The sequence below is a fragment of the Lepidothrix coronata genome, unplaced genomic scaffold, assembly GCF_001604755.1.
Source record: "Lepidothrix coronata isolate B3197 unplaced genomic scaffold, Lepidothrix_coronata-1.0 Scaffold329, whole genome shotgun sequence".
NCBI classification, from domain to species: Eukaryota; Metazoa; Chordata; class Aves; order Passeriformes; family Pipridae; genus Lepidothrix; species Lepidothrix coronata.
In genome coordinates, this window is record NW_016690509.1 from 398,306 (window position 1) to 416,141 (window position 17,836).

The 17,836-nt window shown below is 63.8% G+C and overlaps 3 protein-coding genes across 3 annotated transcripts in view; 1 reads left to right on the forward strand and 2 right to left on the reverse strand.

The window, feature by feature from the left end:
• The window catches only part of YPEL4 (yippee like 4), an 18,554-nt gene extending 11,848 nt beyond the window's left edge, over positions 1-6,706 (reverse strand). The window contains exons 1-2 of the mRNA XM_017838226.1: positions 6,676-6,706; positions 3,240-3,334 (exon numbers count right to left, since the gene is read on the reverse strand). Of these exons, the coding sequence (XP_017693715.1) occupies positions 3,240-3,334; positions 6,676-6,706 (126 nt within the window). The remainder of the gene's footprint in view (positions 1-3,239; positions 3,335-6,675) is intronic.
• On the forward strand, positions 913-17,703 carry ZDHHC5 (zinc finger DHHC-type containing 5). The gene is made up of 12 exons (XM_017838259.1): positions 913-1,095; positions 5,807-7,128; positions 12,467-12,588; positions 12,940-13,097; positions 13,195-13,367; positions 13,478-13,580; positions 13,983-14,074; positions 14,177-14,309; positions 14,708-14,831; positions 15,649-15,761; positions 15,901-16,784; positions 17,220-17,703. Exons 2-12 carry the CDS (start codon positions 7,025-7,027, stop codon positions 17,377-17,379), a joined length of 2,166 nt encoding a protein of 721 aa, XP_017693748.1. The 5' UTR covers positions 913-1,095; positions 5,807-7,024; the 3' UTR covers positions 17,380-17,703.
• MED19 (mediator complex subunit 19) overlaps positions 13,104-17,836 on the reverse strand; it is a gene marked incomplete at its 5' end in the record, with an annotated part of 7,745 nt that continues 3,012 nt past the window's right edge. The window contains 3 exons of the mRNA XM_017838227.1: positions 13,104-13,115; positions 15,272-15,278; positions 16,722-16,732. The remainder of the gene's footprint in view (positions 13,116-15,271; positions 15,279-16,721; positions 16,733-17,836) is intronic.

Genomic DNA, 17,836 nt, shown 5'->3' on the forward strand with positions numbered 1-17,836 from the left:
GTGCCGCCGGTTCGGGAGGGGATGGGCTGCCCCCGCGTCCCCCGCGGCTCCGGGAAGTGGTTCCCCCGGACCTGCCGGCTCCCGCCCCGGCACAGAGCTGGGTCTGGTCGCTCGGCAGGCAGGATTCTCTGTACCAGGGTGGGTTTGGGCGGCGTGAAGCGCCACCAGAGCCTTGTCTCGATCGGAGCAAGGAGAGTTGATCTTGGAGCCTCTTCCTGGGCTTAATCCAGTCATCACCTTCCTTCCCTCGGGCCCAGGCGCTGCTCTAGCAGACGTTTATTCCCGTTGGTTCCCGAGGCCATGAGCCCCGGCTGGAGATGGAGAGGGGGGTGATTAGGGGGGTCTGAAGGGGGACCCTGAACTCCCCTGTGAGGGGCCTGTTTGGGGACACTCCCACCTGCGGCTGTGCCCGGTGTGTCCTGGCACAGTGACAGGAGCCTGGGTCTGTGTTTGCTCACTGTGGGGCCCGGTGGGACACGGCCCCGATGGACGAGACCTGTTTCCTCCTGCCTTGCCCATCAAATGGGGCTAATCCCGCGTAAAGCAGCGGGATGGGCCAGGGAAGGAGGATGGGAGCGGTGTAAGCCCCGGGCAGGAGATAAGCACAGAGTGATTCCAGCCTTCTGGCTGTCTGCAGTGGAATATTGGTCCATTTTCCGTGTTCATCCTCCTTAACACCCCTGTACATCTACCTGGGTGGGAGAGAGGCGGGTGTGCAGGATGCAGCAGTTCCACCAGAAGCCCCGGTGCCCAAACACACGTTGCTGTGCGTCCTCCTTTGGAATTGAAAGCAGGGAAGTGTCCCCAAAACGGGGCAGGGGCTCCCGTTTGCACACAGGGCGGGGACCAGAGGGGAGTCTCGTGCTGGGGGGCTGCGGTGGGGCAGGTTTGGGAACGTTTCCGCTCTCTCTGATGGATTTTGGAGTCTTAAACGTCAAGCGGTAGGTGAGAGCTGGTCGTGCAAGGACAGGGGGAGCAGAAGGAGCTGCAGAGGGAGGAGGGAGTCTCCTGGTGCCGGGGCTGAGCACGCGGCGATCTCTGGAATGGCTCCGCGGAACTCCCGGGCGCAGCCGATCAAAACAAAAGTGGGAACAGGTAAAGCACATCCCGTCTCCGGCGCAGCCCTGGATCTGCCCTGCCTGGGAGTTGCCTCACGTGGAAGGAATTGTTTGTGTGTTTGCCCTGTGCCATGGGAACTCATGGCTGGATCGGGGCAGGTCGGGAGCTGCGGATCCCAGCGGGTGACGCAGGTTTGGGAGCCGGGAACCGAGAGGGAACTCTCCCCTCCCCGTGCCGTGGGCTCCCATCCCGGTTAATTCCCGGGTGTATTTCCTCCTTCCCAGGCAGGAGCAGAGTGAGGAGCCACAGGGACACAAGGGAGGGAAGGTTGGGAGCTGAGCACACGGGTTCCCTCACCCCTTGTGTCCTGTCTCAGGCCTCAGAAGGGCCGAGCCACGGAGCACCACGGCTGCGTCGGGAAAGGCTGGAGAGGGGCTGCAGCAGATGAGCAGAGCGGGGTGGGAAGCGTGGAAGGAGGAGCGAGGAACAAGGGGCTGGAGGAAGAGGAGGAAATCAGGGAAACTTTGCAGGGCCTTGACCCAAGAAAAGGAGATGCAGGCTCGGAGAAGTGGAAGGTGGCAGCAGTCGCAGTTGCACATGTCCCGAGGGAGGGAACTGGGAATTAAAGGAAATCCCCAGAAAGGGAGATGAGGGAAACAGGAGCAGCTCCCCTGTATGAGTGCAGGGAAACCCTGGAGATGAGCGCTCCAGAGGTGGCTGAGCAGAGCAGGACTGGGAAAATTCTCTGAAAGGGGAGTGCTAGGATGGGAAAAATAGGTGGAATTTCTGTGGGAGAGGGAAAGGGGAGTGAGCAGTGACAGAGGCACTGGGGGAGGAAGGAGCAGGGCAGGTCCAGAGGAGCAGGAGAGGAGGAGCTGCTGGGCTGGAAGTGGCAGAGGGAAAGGAATGGGAGCCCGTATATGTCACGTGGAAGTGAGATGAGCTGGGGACTCTTTGGAGCAGGGAATTTTGTGAGTGTCCTTTGTGGATGGGGACAATGTGGCCAGAGAGACAAAGGGCTTGGGGAGAAGGTGCAGAGAAAGGAGGGGTCGGTAGACCAGAGGTGGGCAGCTTGCAGGGCTGGGAAGGGGGGTGGCTGGGGAGGAACATGTGTGTTTGGGAGAGAATCAGTGGGAACGTGGCCTGAATTGGTGTCATCTGTGGGAATTCGGGATGGATTTTCCTTGAGTTTCTCCTGGGCACCCTGGGGACTGCAGAGCAGAGATTCTGGCACGCTGGGCTGGGCTTCTGCCCTGGCCTCTGTGGCAGGGCTGGGGGGCTCTGAGGGGGTCTTGCCATGCCGTGGGGATCAGGGAGACATTCCCAGAGCTGTGTCGTGGCTCTGGGAGTCGGGATGGGCTCGGCAGCCTCCTGGTGAGTTGTGGAGTTATTCCAGGCACGAAACAGGGATGCATTTGCATCGGATCTCGCTTGGGTGTCACTAATGACAGCACTTGGGACTTTCCCCCAGCTCAGGTGGCCTGTCCCACGGGTACCCGATTCCACGGGGAGCTGGCTCCGGCACCTCTGCAGGGATCACCCCCATGGGAAGCACTGGAGCACCTGGATCTTGGGGTGGAAGGGCCGAGGCAGAGCAGGGCCGCCAGGGGAGGGTGGAGATCTCCGGAGGGAGGAATATCAAGGAACACCCCCTTCTGCTTGGCAGGCTCTGTTTGAGCCCGAGGTGTGGCTGTGCCTCCACAGCGGAGCGTTCAAAGGGCTGGGAGCAGATTGCTCCTGCTAAAGCAATCAGCCGTGCTGTCGGCCCTGAACTTGCAACAGCCCATCCCTGGAATTGCTGATAGCCCATCCTGGAATTGCTGTCGGCCCCTGTCGNTTCCCTCACCCCTTGTGTCCTGTCTCAGGCCTCAGAAGGGCCGAGCCACGGAGCACCACGGCTGCGTCGGGAAAGGCTGGAGAGGGGCTGCAGCAGATGAGCAGAGCGGGGTGGGAAGCGTGGAAGGAGGAGCGAGGAACAAGGGGCTGGAGGAAGAGGAGGAAATCAGGGAAACTTTGCAGGGCCTTGACCCAAGAAAAGGAGATGCAGGCTCGGAGAAGTGGAAGGTGGCAGCAGTCGCAGTTGCACATGTCCCGAGGGAGGGAACTGGGAATTAAAGGAAATCCCCAGAAAGGGAGATGAGGGAAACAGGAGCAGCTCCCCTGTATGAGTGCAGGGAAACCCTGGAGATGAGCGCTCCAGAGGTGGCTGAGCAGAGCAGGACTGGGAAAATTCTCTGAAAGGGGAGTGCTAGGATGGGAAAAATAGGTGGAATTTCTGTGGGAGAGGGAAAGGGGAGTGAGCAGTGACAGAGGCACTGGGGGAGGAAGGAGCAGGGCAGGTCCAGAGGAGCAGGAGAGGAGGAGCTGCTGGGCTGGAAGTGGCAGAGGGAAAGGAATGGGAGCCCGTATATGTCACGTGGAAGTGAGATGAGCTGGGGACTCTTTGGAGCAGGGAATTTTGTGAGTGTCCTTTGTGGATGGGGACAATGTGGCCAGAGAGACAAAGGGCTTGGGGAGAAGGTGCAGAGAAAGGAGGGGTCGGTAGACCAGAGGTGGGCAGCTTGCAGGGCTGGGAAGGGGGGTGGCTGGGGAGGAACATGTGTGTTTGGGAGAGAATCAGTGGGAACGTGGCCTGAATTGGTGTCATCTGTGGGAATTCGGGATGGATTTTCCTTGAGTTTCTCCTGGGCACCCTGGGGACTGCAGAGCAGAGATTCTGGCACGCTGGGCTGGGCTTCTGCCCTGGCCTCTGTGGCAGGGCTGGGGGGCTCTGAGGGGGTCTTGCCATGCCGTGGGGATCAGGGAGACATTCCCAGAGCTGTGTCGTGGCTCTGGGAGTCGGGATGGGCTCGGCAGCCTCCTGGTGAGTTGTGGAGTTATTCCAGGCACGAAACAGGGATGCATTTGCATCGGATCTCGCTTGGGTGTCACTAATGACAGCACTTGGGACTTTCCCCCAGCTCAGGTGGCCTGTCCCACGGGTACCCGATTCCACGGGGAGCTGGCTCCGGCACCTCTGCAGGGATCACCCCCATGGGAAGCACTGGAGCACCTGGATCTTGGGGTGGAAGGGCCGAGGCAGAGCAGGGCCGCCAGGGGAGGGTGGAGATCTCCGGAGGGAGGAATATCAAGGAACACCCCCTTCTGCTTGGCAGGCTCTGTTTGAGCCCGAGGTGTGGCTGTGCCTCCACAGCGGAGCGTTCAAAGGGCTGGGAGCAGATTGCTCCTGCTAAAGCAATCAGCCGTGCTGTCGGCCCTGAACTTGCAACAGCCCATCCCTGGAATTGCTGATAGCCCATCCTGGAATTGCTGTCGGCCCCTGTCGAAGGGCTGGGCTCTATGAGGTGCTGGGCTGTTCCCCAAACCCTGTGTAGGGGCTGGTGGGTGCTTTCCCCAAAGCCCAGTGGGCGCAGAGCGGGGCTGGAAAGCTGCAGCTCTCCAGGGAGCTCTGTCCCTGCCACGGGAAACAGCTTTCCCTGGTGTTACTGGAGCTGCTGCCAGGTGAAACCAGCACGTTCCCGGCCGGTCGGAGCATCGTCCCTGCATTTCCTCCCCGTCCCAAGGGCAGTGAAACCTTGGGGTGGGAAGTTGAGCTCGGGTCCTGCGGAGGACGGGCCGTGAGTCAGCCAGGGTGGCTGGGACTGGACCCAGCTCACTGTAACACATCCTTGTCATTAAATGTGCCTTTTTGATGTTGGGCCGCAGCTCTCCCGGCCTTCAGCCACGTTTGGTCAGCACCAGAGAGTTCCCTGTGTGTCCACCCCGAAGGAAAAGCTTGGGGAGGCGGAGAAAGGTGGAAGGAGGAAGGCAGGGAGACGCTGGGCTCTGTTCAGACCTGGGCAGAGGCAGCGAGGGGAGGGTGGGTGACAAGCAGGAACTGGTGGGATGTGACTGATGTGGGATGGGCTCGTGGCTGTTTGGGGGTTTGGGGCAGGTCGGGGCCTCCTGCTCCCGTTTCCAGAACGGTTTGGTTTTCCTGTTGTCCGTGGCACTCCCTCCTGCGTCCCTGTCATCAGCCAAGGGTGGCAAGTTCCCAAGGGCACCCTCAGGCACTTGGGACTGCCCAGTGAAAAGCCAGCTGTCCTTCACAGAACCACGGCATCCCAGGATGGTTTGGGTTGGAAGGGCGTCCAGTTTCACCCTCTTACTTCCTAGTGGACACCTTCCACTAGCCCAGGTTGCTCCAAGCCCCATCCAACCTGACCTTGGACACTTCCAGGGATGGGGCAGCCACAGCTCCTCCAGGCAACCTGTGCCAGGGCCTCAGCACCCTCACAGGGAAGAATTTCCTCCCAATATCCCACCTAACCCTGCCCTCTGGCAGTTCAAATCCGTTCCCCCCTGTCCTGGCACTACAGTTCTTGATGAATCCAGAGCTGCAAAAGCCATGTCCGGTTGGGGGAATGGTGTTTTCCATGGGCCTCTCCCGTCTCCTACCCTCCAGGGAAGGGGTTGAGACTCCTGGATGTCTTTTCCTCTTGTGATCTCCACCCCTGTGTTAAGTCCTGGAGCTTCTGCTCAGCCTCTGCACCTCAGGGAGCCGGCACTCGCTGGCACTGGGATTTGAGCAGGAGCTGCAGGAGGGAATTTGTGGGGTCCCTCCACTCCTTCGGGGCTCAGGGTGGTTTCCTGGGGGGTCACAGAAGGGGTAGGGACTGGGGAGCTCGCTGGCCTGTCCCTGGGTGTTCACACATGGCTCTGTCCCTTCTCTTGCCATAGTAATTCCTGCTGTTATTGTTTTTTCCAGGTGAGCTGTGGCGTGCCAGACCTCAAGTTTTAATGGTTTTTATATAGCTTCTTCTTTTTTTTTTTTTTTTTTAAAAAAAAAAAGACGAATGGATGAATGAAGGAGGATTTTATTGAAGGAAGGGGAGGAAAAGATGAAGCGGTTTGGAACAAACTGAGATCTTCCCCTGCACTGCCCGGGCCATGGGTGAGACAGACCTGCTCAGCACCACTGCCACCCTTGGGTGTCTGCTGGGGTTGTAAAGGCGCTCCCTGAACGCCCCCTTCCAGGTCCCCCCAGTTCACCTGCTGGGAAATGGTCGCTGCCGAGAGGATTTAATGCCATTCCTGTCGGTTCCCAACCGCCCAGTGGATACCGAGCCCCTGGAAGGGCCTGGGGCTTCAGGAGAAAGGAGCAAGTAGGAAAACCCACAGTCTGCCAGACCTTCCCCTCCGCCCCCCTCGAAAGAAAGGATTTACAGCTCAACCTTGCACCAGCTGTTCCTCGGCTTTAACAGACAAGAGAGAAATAAATAAAATTAAACGGCCACCGCCAGCCAGCCCCGGATCCCGGTGAAATCAGGGAGAGTGTTTCCGTGACCCCTCCAGCGAGGGGAGGAGGAGGAGGAGGAGGAGGAGGCACGGCAGCCGAGAGGAAGCCGGGCAGATTGCTTGGAGACCACCCCCTCCTCCCGTGCAGCACCGGGGGCTGCGGCACCGCAGAGGAGGTGGATTAAAAAGGAGAAGTGGCTTCCCTGAGGCTCCCGGAGTGGCTTTTTCGAAAGGAGTTGGCCGATCCTGTGCTCTTCCCGGGGTGCTGGCCGGGTGGGAAGCGCCGAGCGAGCCTGGGGAATTCCCTCCCCTGGGAACCTTGGCTGCCTGTTTCCCTACGGAGAGCGAGGCTCGTGAGGGCTCCCGGCATTCCCGCTCCCGGCATTCCCGCTCCGACGGCTGTTTTAAACTCAAATCCCCCTGCTCTGCTCTGAATTTTTGATGGTTTTAAACCTCCTCCCCTGCGCCCGCGAGCTCTTGCAGGGCAGGGCGTAGGGTGGGCTCCTCTCCTGGGCCACCAGCTCCAGAGACTTGTCCGGATTATCCGTCCAGGTCGGAGCTTGGCCTGGGAGCGGGCACGGAGGCCGGGAAGGGGTCGGCCCTTGTCCCCCCTCCCCTTCTCGTCCTGCTCTGACTCCCTCGGGGCCTGGGCTATGCTGCGGGGCGGACCCCCCACCACAGCTCCAACATGCCAGCAGCCTCTGGAAAGAGATTCAAACCCAGCAAGTACGTCCCGGTCTCCGCTGCTGCCATCTTCCTAGTGGGAGCCACCACCCTCTTCTTCGCCTTCACGTGAGTCCCGGCGGCTCAGCCAGAGCGGGGAGGGCTGGAGGGGGCGACAGGGGACGTGGGGAAATAGGGAGAGGGGTTGGGACTTCCTCCCAGAGAGAAGGGGGATGCCGTGCTCCGGGTGGTGGGGTGGCCTGGCGGCCCTTGGAGCAGCAGGACCCGTGTCAGTCGGTTTTCCCCAGCCGGGGGTCCTGGTGAGGCACCGTGTCACCACTCAGCTCCAGATCAGCGGGGCTGGACGCTGGTTTGTGACCTGTGGGTGGAAAACACCCGGATCACTTTCCCTTTTGTGGCCAGGCAGGGTGGATTGGTCGGGCCGGGGCAGGATCCGTGTTATTTTTGGAGCTTTGTAATCGATTTGTGAGCCACAAAGGAGAGTTCAGGGAGGAGAACTCTGCCCCCTGCACGGATCACTGGCTGTCGGTGTCAGCCCTGCCCTGGGCAAACAAGGGTTCAGTGTCCCTGGAGAGGGCCCGAGGGGGTGGCTCATGGGTCACCAGGGCCGTGGGGGTCTGCCAGGGTGGGAGATGGTACTGGCTGCTGGGGAGTCGTGGGGATGTCCCTGGGCTGCTCTCTCCTGTAGGGCCTCCCTGCCCCGTGCCACGTGCCTTAGTGACGTGCCCTGGGGGTGGCAGGCGGGGGGGCAGGACCTGGGGGTGTTGAGGAGGGGGCCAGGCTGCTGTGCCAGCTCTGAGCCCGGGAGGGAGCAGCAGCAGCTGAGGCAGGGTGTGCCGGGCAGGAATGGTGTGCCAGGCAGGAAAGCTGGAGCGTGGCAGCCGCACCAGCTACCAAATCCTGTCCCTGTGGTGGGCTCTGAGTGGTGATGTGTTTGGGGTCCTGGCTGGTGGGAAGGGGGTGCACTGTCTGCTCCGGGAAGCCTCTCCTGCTCCCTGGGGTTTTCCTGCTGGGGGTCAGCTGGAGCTGCAGGAGGCTGAAGGGCTGGGTGTGGTGGCTCCTGCCACTCCCTGTGATGGTGGTGGGAAGGTCACTGTGGCTTTGGCACCTGGGAGCCACCGGGCAGTGACAGGGAAACTTGACAACTGAAGGGGAGAGTGGGTTTGGTTTGCCCTGTCTGGCTTGGGTGCAGCTGGTGGTGTCACTCAGCACGTGTGGCCGTCCCCTGCTGGGACACTGAGCGGTCACCCAGCTCCCAGGCTCCAGGTTTGGCCGCTCCAGGCTGCCAGACGCCTGCGGAAGTCGCTGACTGTGCTCCCGCTCCAGAGGGATGAAGGAGAAGCGGGGGGAGCGGGCGATGCCCTCTCCCCGTGTGTGACCTGGGAGGGACGGGCTGCCTCTGCAGCCGTGCTTTGGGGGGCCCTCCAGGCAGCTGGACCCCCAAGCCCATCCCGGCCCCGGGCTGTGGCAGCGCCGGGAGCAGCCGCTTATCAGCACGGGGTGAGAGGCAGCGCCGGAGCCGGCGCCGCGGAGCAGGTTTGGCCAGGGCAGCAACAGCTGGGCAGGTCGCTGTAATTACAGGTCAGCGGTGTTGTTTAACCTACTTGAGAACAGCCCGTGAAAGCCCGGGCACGGCGTTCACACGGGGCTCAGCCGGGGGGCAGCTGCACTGCTGTTCCCTGGGAACAGCCTGGCGCTGGAGCGGGGTGGCAGGGACACGGGGCCCGGGGTTTGCCTCCTGCACGGTTCCGAGGGCCAGGGTGAGCCTGGCCCGCCTGGACCAGGACAGCTGGAGCAGCTGCCAGCTGCCCTGCTCGCTGTTGGCATCCCACCTCAGGCTCATCCTTTGGGAAGCGCGGTGGAAGCTGGGGAGGGGTGCTCTGGGAGGCCTCCCCCAGGCAGGGAGCAGGCAGGGCTCGGCACGGCTCTCCAGGCTCCGGCTGCGTTACTTCCAGCATATCCACTGGACGCCTTTTGGTCCGTCCAGGATTTGTATCTCTGGGCCAAGAACTCTCTTTAATTGATTAATTTAATGAGGAGCTGCTGCCGAGCACGTGGCTGTGGAAATGAGCCGAGGCCGGCTGGGCTGGAGGGGGGGCAGTGGGACAGGGGATGTTCCTGCTTTCCTCTGGGAGGAGCGAGGGTCCCAGGCTTGCTGGGCTCTCAGAGAGGTGCTGATTTAGGATGGAAACTCCCTCGTGGGGTCCATTTGTCCATTCCTTCATCTCCCTGCTGGCCAGTCCCAGCTCCTGGTGTGGTTGGTTATCAGGCTCCCTGTCCCTTCTGGAGCCAGGACACGGATTGGTGCCACTGGGAAACGGTGCTGTGTGCGCTCCCAGTGGGACCCAAACTTGTAGGAGGGTCAGGGCGTGCAGGGATTGATCGTGTTGGTGCCAGGGCCTTGGAGAGCCGGAGGGAGGAGAGGCGTCCTGGGAATGGCTGTGCTCCAGGAGAGGGCAGGGGATGAGGGGCTGTGGAGGGGACGGGGAGCCAGCAGGGAGGGACGGGCTTCTCCGGGCATGACTGGTGGCAAAAAGCCTGTCTTGCATCCAGGTGTGACTCAGGGTGCCCGAGGTTCCCAGAGTTCTCTCATGTGCTGCCAGGGACAAGTCCCGACAGCTCCTCTGGCGATGGGCGTGTTGCATCCCGGTCCAATCCCGAGGGGGAACCCGATGGGTGCTGTGGGACCTGCGTGGCTGTGATGGCGAGGAGCCTCCCTCCTCATCATCATCATCTTCCTTTTCCTCCTCCTGCTCCTGAGGAGCTGGCGCCCGCTCTCCCCGGGGCCGTCCCTGGGGTCGAGGCAGGGCCTGCAGCCCCACGCTCTCTGTCCGGGAGAGCAAAAGGCCAGGAGCACCTCGTGCTCCCAAGAAGGAGGTTCCCTCAGGGATGGGCAGCACCTTTGCTCCCTGTGGAGGACCCCGCTCCCTCCTGTGGGTGGGGTTGGTCCCGGGAGGTGACTCCCTGGCTTTGTGGCCACTGGCTCCGTGGGGATTCCTGTCTCCCACAGCACGGGGGTGCCTGGGTGTGGGAGAGCCGGGAGGGCAGCGGGCTGCTGGGGAGGAGACCCCGGTGTTGTGCTCATGACCAGGAATGCTGCACCCCAGTTCTTCCCTCTCTGCCTGCCCCAGAGCTTTCCAAGGCAGCTGGATCTCTCCCTGTCTCTCGAGGATCCAAGCCGTGTGCTTGGCTTGGCCTGGCTGTTGGCTGTTCCCTGTGCAGGATGGTTGCCCAGCCACGGGCCTTCCTGGCTCCCCTCCATCTCTTTCCAGCAAAAGTTTGGGCTGGGATTTCCCTTCCTGGAGAGAGGAGCTCCTTCCACAGGGTTCCTGGAAGGGCATTTGCTACTTTTAGGGCTCCTCTGAGCCTCCTGCCCCTCTCCCTCTGGCAGAGAGCAGAGCTGGGGAGCTCAGCTCAGGGATGTGGGGTCCTTGGCTCTGGTGTGTTCTTCTCACTCTCCACAACTCCCTGACAGGAGGTTGGAGCCAGGTGGGGGTCGGTCTCTTCTCTCAGGGAAGAAGCGATGGGAAAAGATTGCTTCAGATTGCAATTGAGGTTGGATATTAGGGAAAGTTTCCTCATTGAAAGGGTTGTCTAGTCCTGGAACAGGCTGTCCAGGGCAGCAGTGGAGTCACCAGCCCACTGGTGGTGTTCAAAAAACACCAGCGTGGATGTGGCACTCGGGGACATGGTTCAGTGGTGGCCTTGGCAGTGCTGGGGGAACAGTTGGACTCTGTGATCTTGGAGGGCTTTTCCAACCTGAGCACTTCAGTGCTTCCGATTCTGTGATTCTTCCCTCGCTCAGGCTGTGGCCTGTTGCTGTCACGTAGGTCCCGTGCCTCCAGCACTGCTCTCCCAGGGTTTTGGAGCACGGATCGGAGAGGGCTCCTCCTCTCCAGCCTGTCCCAGCTGTGGAGAATCCTCCTGGCTGGCTTCCAGAGGAGGCAGCAGGGCTGGCAGGGCCAGTGCCAGGCTTGGAGCCGCTCCCCAGCCTGGAGCAGAGCTTGGGGTGACACACTGGGAGATGCTGTCCCGATACAGAGCGGGGAGGCAGCGCCCAGCGTGCCCGGGAGGGCGGCTCCTGAGGAAGGGGCTCTGGTGGGGAAGATGGTTTGCAGGAGCAGCCTGGTCCTGTGTGTGGGGCCTGGAGGTGTCCCAGAGGAAGAGGAGGAGGAGGAGGAGTGTGTGGGCGTCAGAGCAGGGCTTGGCCCCGTTGCGCTGCTCTCAGCGCTCTCCCGAAGCCGAGGGTCTGCCTTCCCGCTCTCCTGCTGCCCTCATTGCTGCACCTGGATGGGGACAGCCTTGGCCTTGGCTTGTGAGAGCAGGTCCCACTGATGGTTCCCACCCTCCCCGGGGCACAGAGCCGTGCCTGGTACTGGGAGCGCCCTGCCCGCCTCGCCCTCTGCGCTGCCAGGTGTGTGCCAGGCAGGTGTGTGCCAGGCAGGTGTGTGCCAGGCAGGTGTGTGCCAGGCAGGTATGCCCAATCCTCCACCCCCTGCCACATCTGCCCTGCCCAGGGCAGCCCCTGCCCCTCACCCAGGGCTGCTCTTATGCCCTCCCTGGGGCCCTGGCAGCCCTGCACTGGGGGCAGAGCCCCGCGCCAAGGGTTTGTTCCCAGCTGGAGCCTTGCCGGTGCTCCCAGGGCTGCAGTGACAAGGACAGGGGCTGCCTGGCCGCCAGTGGGACCCGTCCCCGCGGGTGGTGGTGGAGGAGGGGACGGGCCCAGTGCCTGCCCCTTGACCCCAACCTGCAGGGGATTACGGCGCTGGCACCATATGTCACCCTGCCCGCCCAGCCCCGCGCTGCTCCGGCCACCCAAATCCATCGGCACTCAGCGCGGCAGGGGGAAGAGAGGGACAGATGCTGCCCTAGATCTGCGGGATTAAATCCCAGCAGCAAAGCAGATTAGGGAATTACACTGGCGCCTCCGAGGGGGAAGCCCGCTGTCCTGAGCGTGCTGCCTGCTGGGGCAGGAGGGAGCGGGGTGATTCCCTCCTGGAGGAGCTGGGCGCTGGTTGGGGTCCCAGTGTCCCACCAGAGCTGTCTCTGGGTTGTGAGGAGCAGGAGCAGCTCTGGAGGCACCGGAGCTGGCGCTGGTTTCGTGTCCTCTCACAGGTCCCCTCTGTGCAGCTGGTGGGGCACAGGGAGGGCGAAGTGCAGGCATTTTCTGGTGGGTCCCCCCCGTGCCAACAGCCTGGCTCTCCCTGTTCCCACCACGGCTGCTCCATGTGTCAGTGGGATCCCAAGGGGCTGTGGGCACAAGGGGCGAGTGGGGGTTTCGCTCCCTGATGGATGATGCCTGGAGCCATCCCACCGTGCCCTCAGGGTGCTTCCTGGGCTGCAGAGGTGGCCCAGGCACAGCTCCGGTTTGGGTGTGGGGGGCACTGGGTGGAGCTGTAGGGACATTGGGGGGGTCCAAGGGGTCTCACTGCTGCTGTGCCCGCAGGTGCCCGGGGCTCAGTCTCTACGTCTCCCCCATCATCCCCGCCTACAATGCCGTCGTCTTCCTCTTTGTGCTCGCCAACTTCAGCATGGCCACCTTCATGGACCCGGGCATATTCCCACGAGGTGAGTCCGGCTCTGACCAGCCAGGGTCTCGGGTAGAGCTGCCTCCTTTCACCCTTCCTCTGAGGTAAAGGGCATTTCTGGGTCCCAAGAGGCTGGTGGAGAGCTCTCCTCGCCCTGCCTGGTGGGATCGGGCAGTGACATGGATGCCAGCTCTGGGTTCAGCACCCTGTGTCGGGTCCCTGGGGCTTGGGTGGTGTCGAGGTTGTAGGGCAAGGCTGGGGAGAGCCCCCCAGGCTGTGTTTGGGGGTCCCTGTGCCGGGTGCCAGCAGGGCAACGCCGGGTGCCTCCGGCTCGGGCAGGCAGGGGCTGGCCGGGCCCTGACGCGTGGCCGTGCCGGGGTGTCCCCACCAGCTGAGGAGGACGAGGACAAGGAGGACGATTTCCGGGCCCCGCTCTACAAGACGGTGGAGATCAAGGGCATCCAGGTGCGCATGAAGTGGTGCGCGACCTGCCGCTTCTACCGCCCGCCGCGCTGCTCCCACTGCAGCGTCTGCGACAACTGCGTGGAGGTGAGGAGCTCCCGGGGCCTCCGCCGTGCCCGGGGCAGGGCAGGGCAGGGAGCCCCGGCAGCACCCCCTCACCGAGCCCCCACACCCCCCCCGGCAGGAGTTCGACCACCACTGCCCCTGGGTCAACAACTGCATCGGGCGGCGCAACTACCGCTACTTCTTCCTCTTCCTGCTGTCGCTCACCACGCACATCATGGGGGTCTTTGGCTTCGGGCTGCTCTACGTGCTGTACCAGGTGGAGGAGCTCTCCGGCGTCCGCATGGCCGTCACGTATCCTCCCCACGGGCCGCGGGGGCGGGCGGGGGGCGGTGGGGGCCGGGGTTGGTGGGTTGGTGTGGTGCCGAGCGGGGCTGCGGCTCCTCCTTAGCTGGCTGTGGCAGGATGGTGGTGATGTGCGTGGCCGGGCTGTTCTTCATTCCCGTCGCTGGCCTGACGGGGTTCCACGTGGTGCTCGTGGCCAGGGGCCGCACTACCAACGAACAGGTAGGGCCCGTGGGGCTACGGTGAGGCCACCTACGAACACATTTTGGGGCTCCCCGGAGCAGGGTGGATGTGGATGGGCTGGATTGAGGCAGGGGGAGGCCCCTGAGCTGGAGGGGCAGAGCACAGGTTGCCTGAGGGGCAGCCTGGGGTTGGGGGTGCTGCCAGAGGATGGAGCCAGGCGGGCACTTCTCGGGGGCGGGAGCCAAAATCAGGGAGACCTTTCCCCCTCCAGGGTATAGTTGAACACTTAAACAGGGAGCAGGATAAGGGAGAGGATCTCTGAGTATCTCTGTCCTTGGAGATTGTCCTGAGGCTGCTGGACAAACCCTGGCATGGCTGGCTGGGCTGAGCCCCCCACGGTCCCTGCCTGCCCCGAGGCTGTGACACTCCTTTACCCCGCAGGTAACGGGCAAGTTCCGTGGGGGTGTCAACCCCTTCACCAACGGTTGCTGTAAGAACGTCAGCCGGGTCCTCTGCAGCTCCCCGGCCCCCAGGTGAGCCCAGGCAGTGCAGATACCCCTGGCCCCCATCACACCCGGCCCTGGCGCCCTCAGGGAAACCACCAGGCCGTGACCTTCCTCCCGCCCCCTCCCCAGGTACCTCGGGCGCCCAAAGGCCGAGCAGACGGTGCTGGTGAGACCCCCCTTCCTGCGGCCCGAGGTGTCGGATGGTCAGATCACCGTCAAGATCATGGACAACGGTATCCAGACAGAGCTGAAGAGGACGAAGGTGAGGAAGGTGGGGACCAGCGCTGCCCGCGCTGGGGCCCTCCACGGAGCCCAGGGGTGCGAGCCTGCATCCGTGAGTAGAGAACCGAGTGAGCCTGGTCACGTCCCTTGTCCCCCCTCCATGTCGTCTTGTTCCGTGTCCCCACGAGACGGAAACCGTGTCCCTCCCATGTGGCAGCGGCCACATGAGGCTTTGCCCTTCCCGGTCCCGTCCTTCCCCACGCAGCACCCTTTGGAGGTCCCCCCTCCTTGGCACTTCCAGCCCCGAGCGCGCGGTCTGTCGGATGGCCCGGGGGGCAGCCAGAGCCCCCAGCACCACTGCCCACTGCCTGCCCACTGCCCACTGGGGGGGCTGAGCCCTCGGCCCCCTCTGACCCCCCCTGCGCTTTGTCTCTGCAGTCCAAGGGGAGCCTGGAAGTGACGGAGAGCCAGTCTGCTGACGCCGAGCCGCCACCCCCACCTAAGCCCGACCTCAGCCGCTACACGGGCCTGAGGACACACTTAACCCTGGCCACCACCGAGGGTAAGGAGGGCACCAGGGCCCCGGCAGCCGCTGGGAAGGGAGCCCAGGGCTGTGCCAGGCAGGCCAGGAGCCAGGGCCCTAGGCGGCTTTAACAGGCTGCAGGGCAGACCCGGAGCACATCGGCACCGCCGCACTTCCCGGGCCGCTGCGTGCGGCCCCTCGTGCTTGGAGAAGCCTGCGGGACGCTCACAGCCGGAAGGCCGAGCCGGCGCGGCGCTGCCCGGAGCCGCAGGGAGCTGTGCCTTGCAGCCACGGCGCTGCCCGGAGCCGCGGGGAGCTGTGCCTTGCAGCCACCGCGCTGCCGGGACGGAGGAGGCGAAGCGGTGGCAGGCCCAGCTCGGCGGCACAGCACGTCTCGGCCGGCTCCCGCGTGGGCTCGGCCAGAGGTGGGATGTGACGGGCAGAGCCTGTGGCAGCTGCTTCCCACAGCGGCTGGAGACCCCACAGCTCTCCCGGCCCCGGCTGGGCTCCACCGCCCAGCCCCGCTGCCCATCGAGGGCTGCAGCGTGTGTGTCCCTGGGGGGAGCGCCCCGGCACCCCCGTGCAGTGCACCCTCCCGGGGTGTCACCCAGCCGGGGCTGCCGCAGGGGCGCGGAAGTGCCAGCCCCACACACGTGGCTGTGGGGACACCCCTTCATCCCGCTCCGTCTCTCCCGCCCCGCTGCGCCTCCCCTCCAGCCCGTCCCTCCCTCCCCGGTCTGTCCGCCCCAGGCTCAGAGCCGGTTCTTGGGCAGGGAGGGCAGGGCTGGGTATGTTCCTTCCCCACAGCCCCGGGGAGCCGCTGCCCCCCTGAGCGTGCCCCTCTCTCCCGGTGCAGACAGCAGCCTGCTAGGCAAGGACAGCCCCCCGACTCCCACCATGTACAAGTACCGGCCCGGCTACAGCAGCAGCAGCAGCTCGGCGGCCCTGCCCCACTCCACCAGCGCCAAGGTAAGGCTGGGCCCAGTGTGGACGACCAGCCCCGAGGGGATGGTGTTCCTGGTGTGGGGAGGGTTTGGGATGGGTGTCCAGAGCTCTGCAGGGACCCTGTTATCGTTCCGTGGGTGACTGCTGTCCCTCTGCCCCTCAGCTGAGCCGAGTGAACAGCCTGAAGGAGCCCAACTCCATCTGCGAGAGCGGCCACAAGCCCAGCTACCGCTCGGAGCCGAGCCTGGAGCCCGAGAGCTTCCGCTCGCCCACCTTCGGCAAGAGCTTCCACTTCGACCCCCTGTCCAGCGGCTCCCGCTCCTCCAGCCTCAAGTCGGCGCAGGGCACAGGCTTCGAGACGGGCCACCTGCAGTCCATCCGCTCCGAGGGCACCACCTCCACCTCCTACAAGAGCCTGGTGAACCAGACGCGCAACGGCAGCCTCTCGTACGACAGCCTGCTCACGCCCTCCGACAGCCCTGACTTCGAGTCGGTGCAGGCGGGCCCGGAGCCCGACCCGCCCGTGGGCTACACCTCGCCCTTCCTGTCGGCCCGCATCACCCAGCAGCGAGAGACCGACCTGCACGGCCGCTTCGCCGGCGCCGCCTCCTCCCCGAAGCACGCGGCGCCCCGCGAGCCCTCGCCCGTGCGCTATGACAATCTCTCCCGCCACATCGTGGCCTCCATCCAGGAGCGGGAGAAGCTGCTGCAGCAGCCGCCGGCCCCGGGCCGGGAGGAGGACGCGGGGCTGGCGGACTCGGGCATCCAGTCGACGCCGGCCTCCAGCAACGCCCCCCGCACCAGCTCCTCCTCGGACGATTCGAAGCGCTCGCCGCTGGGCAAGAACCCGCTCACCCGCCCGGCCCTGCCCCGCTTCGGGAAGCCCGAGCCCCCCCCGGCGCTGCGGGTGCGCTCGCTGGGCTCCCCCGACCAGCCCGCCGCCCCCCACCTGGGCAAATCCGTGTCTTACAGCAGCCAAAAAACAGCCTCGCAGGCTGGCGGCCCCGAGACGGAGGAGGTGGCCTTGCAGCCCTTACTGGCACCAAAGTGAGTATGGCACAGGCACAGCGGGGTCTATGGGGTGGGACCCTCACCCTGCAGGGAGGTGGCTGCTCAGTGCCCCCCTGCCCAGTGCCCCTCCAACCCTCTGGGGCAGCAAAATGCAGAGAGATGCTGCAGGTTGCCTGAGGAAAGGCAAAGGAAATCCTCCTCCCAGAACTAGAGCTGGTGCCCCCCACAGCTCCTTGGTCACCCCCCTGGGAGCTGGAGTGGGCTATGAGTGCTGGGGGTCCCTGGGGAGGGCAAGAGAAGTCCTCCTCCTCCTCCTCCCGGAACGGAGTTGGTGCCCCCCACACCTCCACAGGCCCCTCGGGAGCTGGAGTGGGCTGGGGGTCCCTGGGGAGGGCAGGGCTGTGGCTGAGGTGAGCCGTCCCCACTCCTGACCCCGCTCCTGACCCCGTGTCCGTCCTTCCTTCCCCGCAGGGACGAGGTGCAGATGAGAACAGCCTACAGCAAGTCCAACGGGCAGCCCAAGAGCCTGGGCTCGGCCCCGCCGGGCCCGGTGCCCCTCAGCAGCCCCACCCGCGGCGGCGTCAAGAAGGTGTCGGGCGTGGGGGGCACCACCTACGAGATCTCGGTATGAGGGGCAGAGCCGCTCGCCCCCTCCCCTCCTCCCTCCCCGGCGGCCCCCAGGGACGCGCTGCCGGACGCTTGTGGACTCCCGGGGGAGCCGGGCGGGGGCACGGCCCAGCGGCCCCCCCTGCCCTTCCCTTCTCCACCCCCTGGGCCTCAGGGGCTGGCACACACCCTCGGGGGGGGGCTCTGGGGGAAAGGGAGGGGGGGGCTGCAGCCCCGGCACCGCCTCGGCTGCGCCAGCCACTTGTGGGCCTTGTGCAATCACCCGCTCGCCTGGCGTGGTAGGAACGGATTGTTTTTAAACCAGAATACTTTTTTTTATTATTATTGTTACGGATTCTATTTTTTTTCCTCTTTCCGAGTTACCAGGTGTGTGTATATATAAATATCTATATATATAAATATAAATATTAAAAAAAAAAAAAAAATAAAAAAAAAAAAAAAAAAGAAGAAGAAGCAGAAAT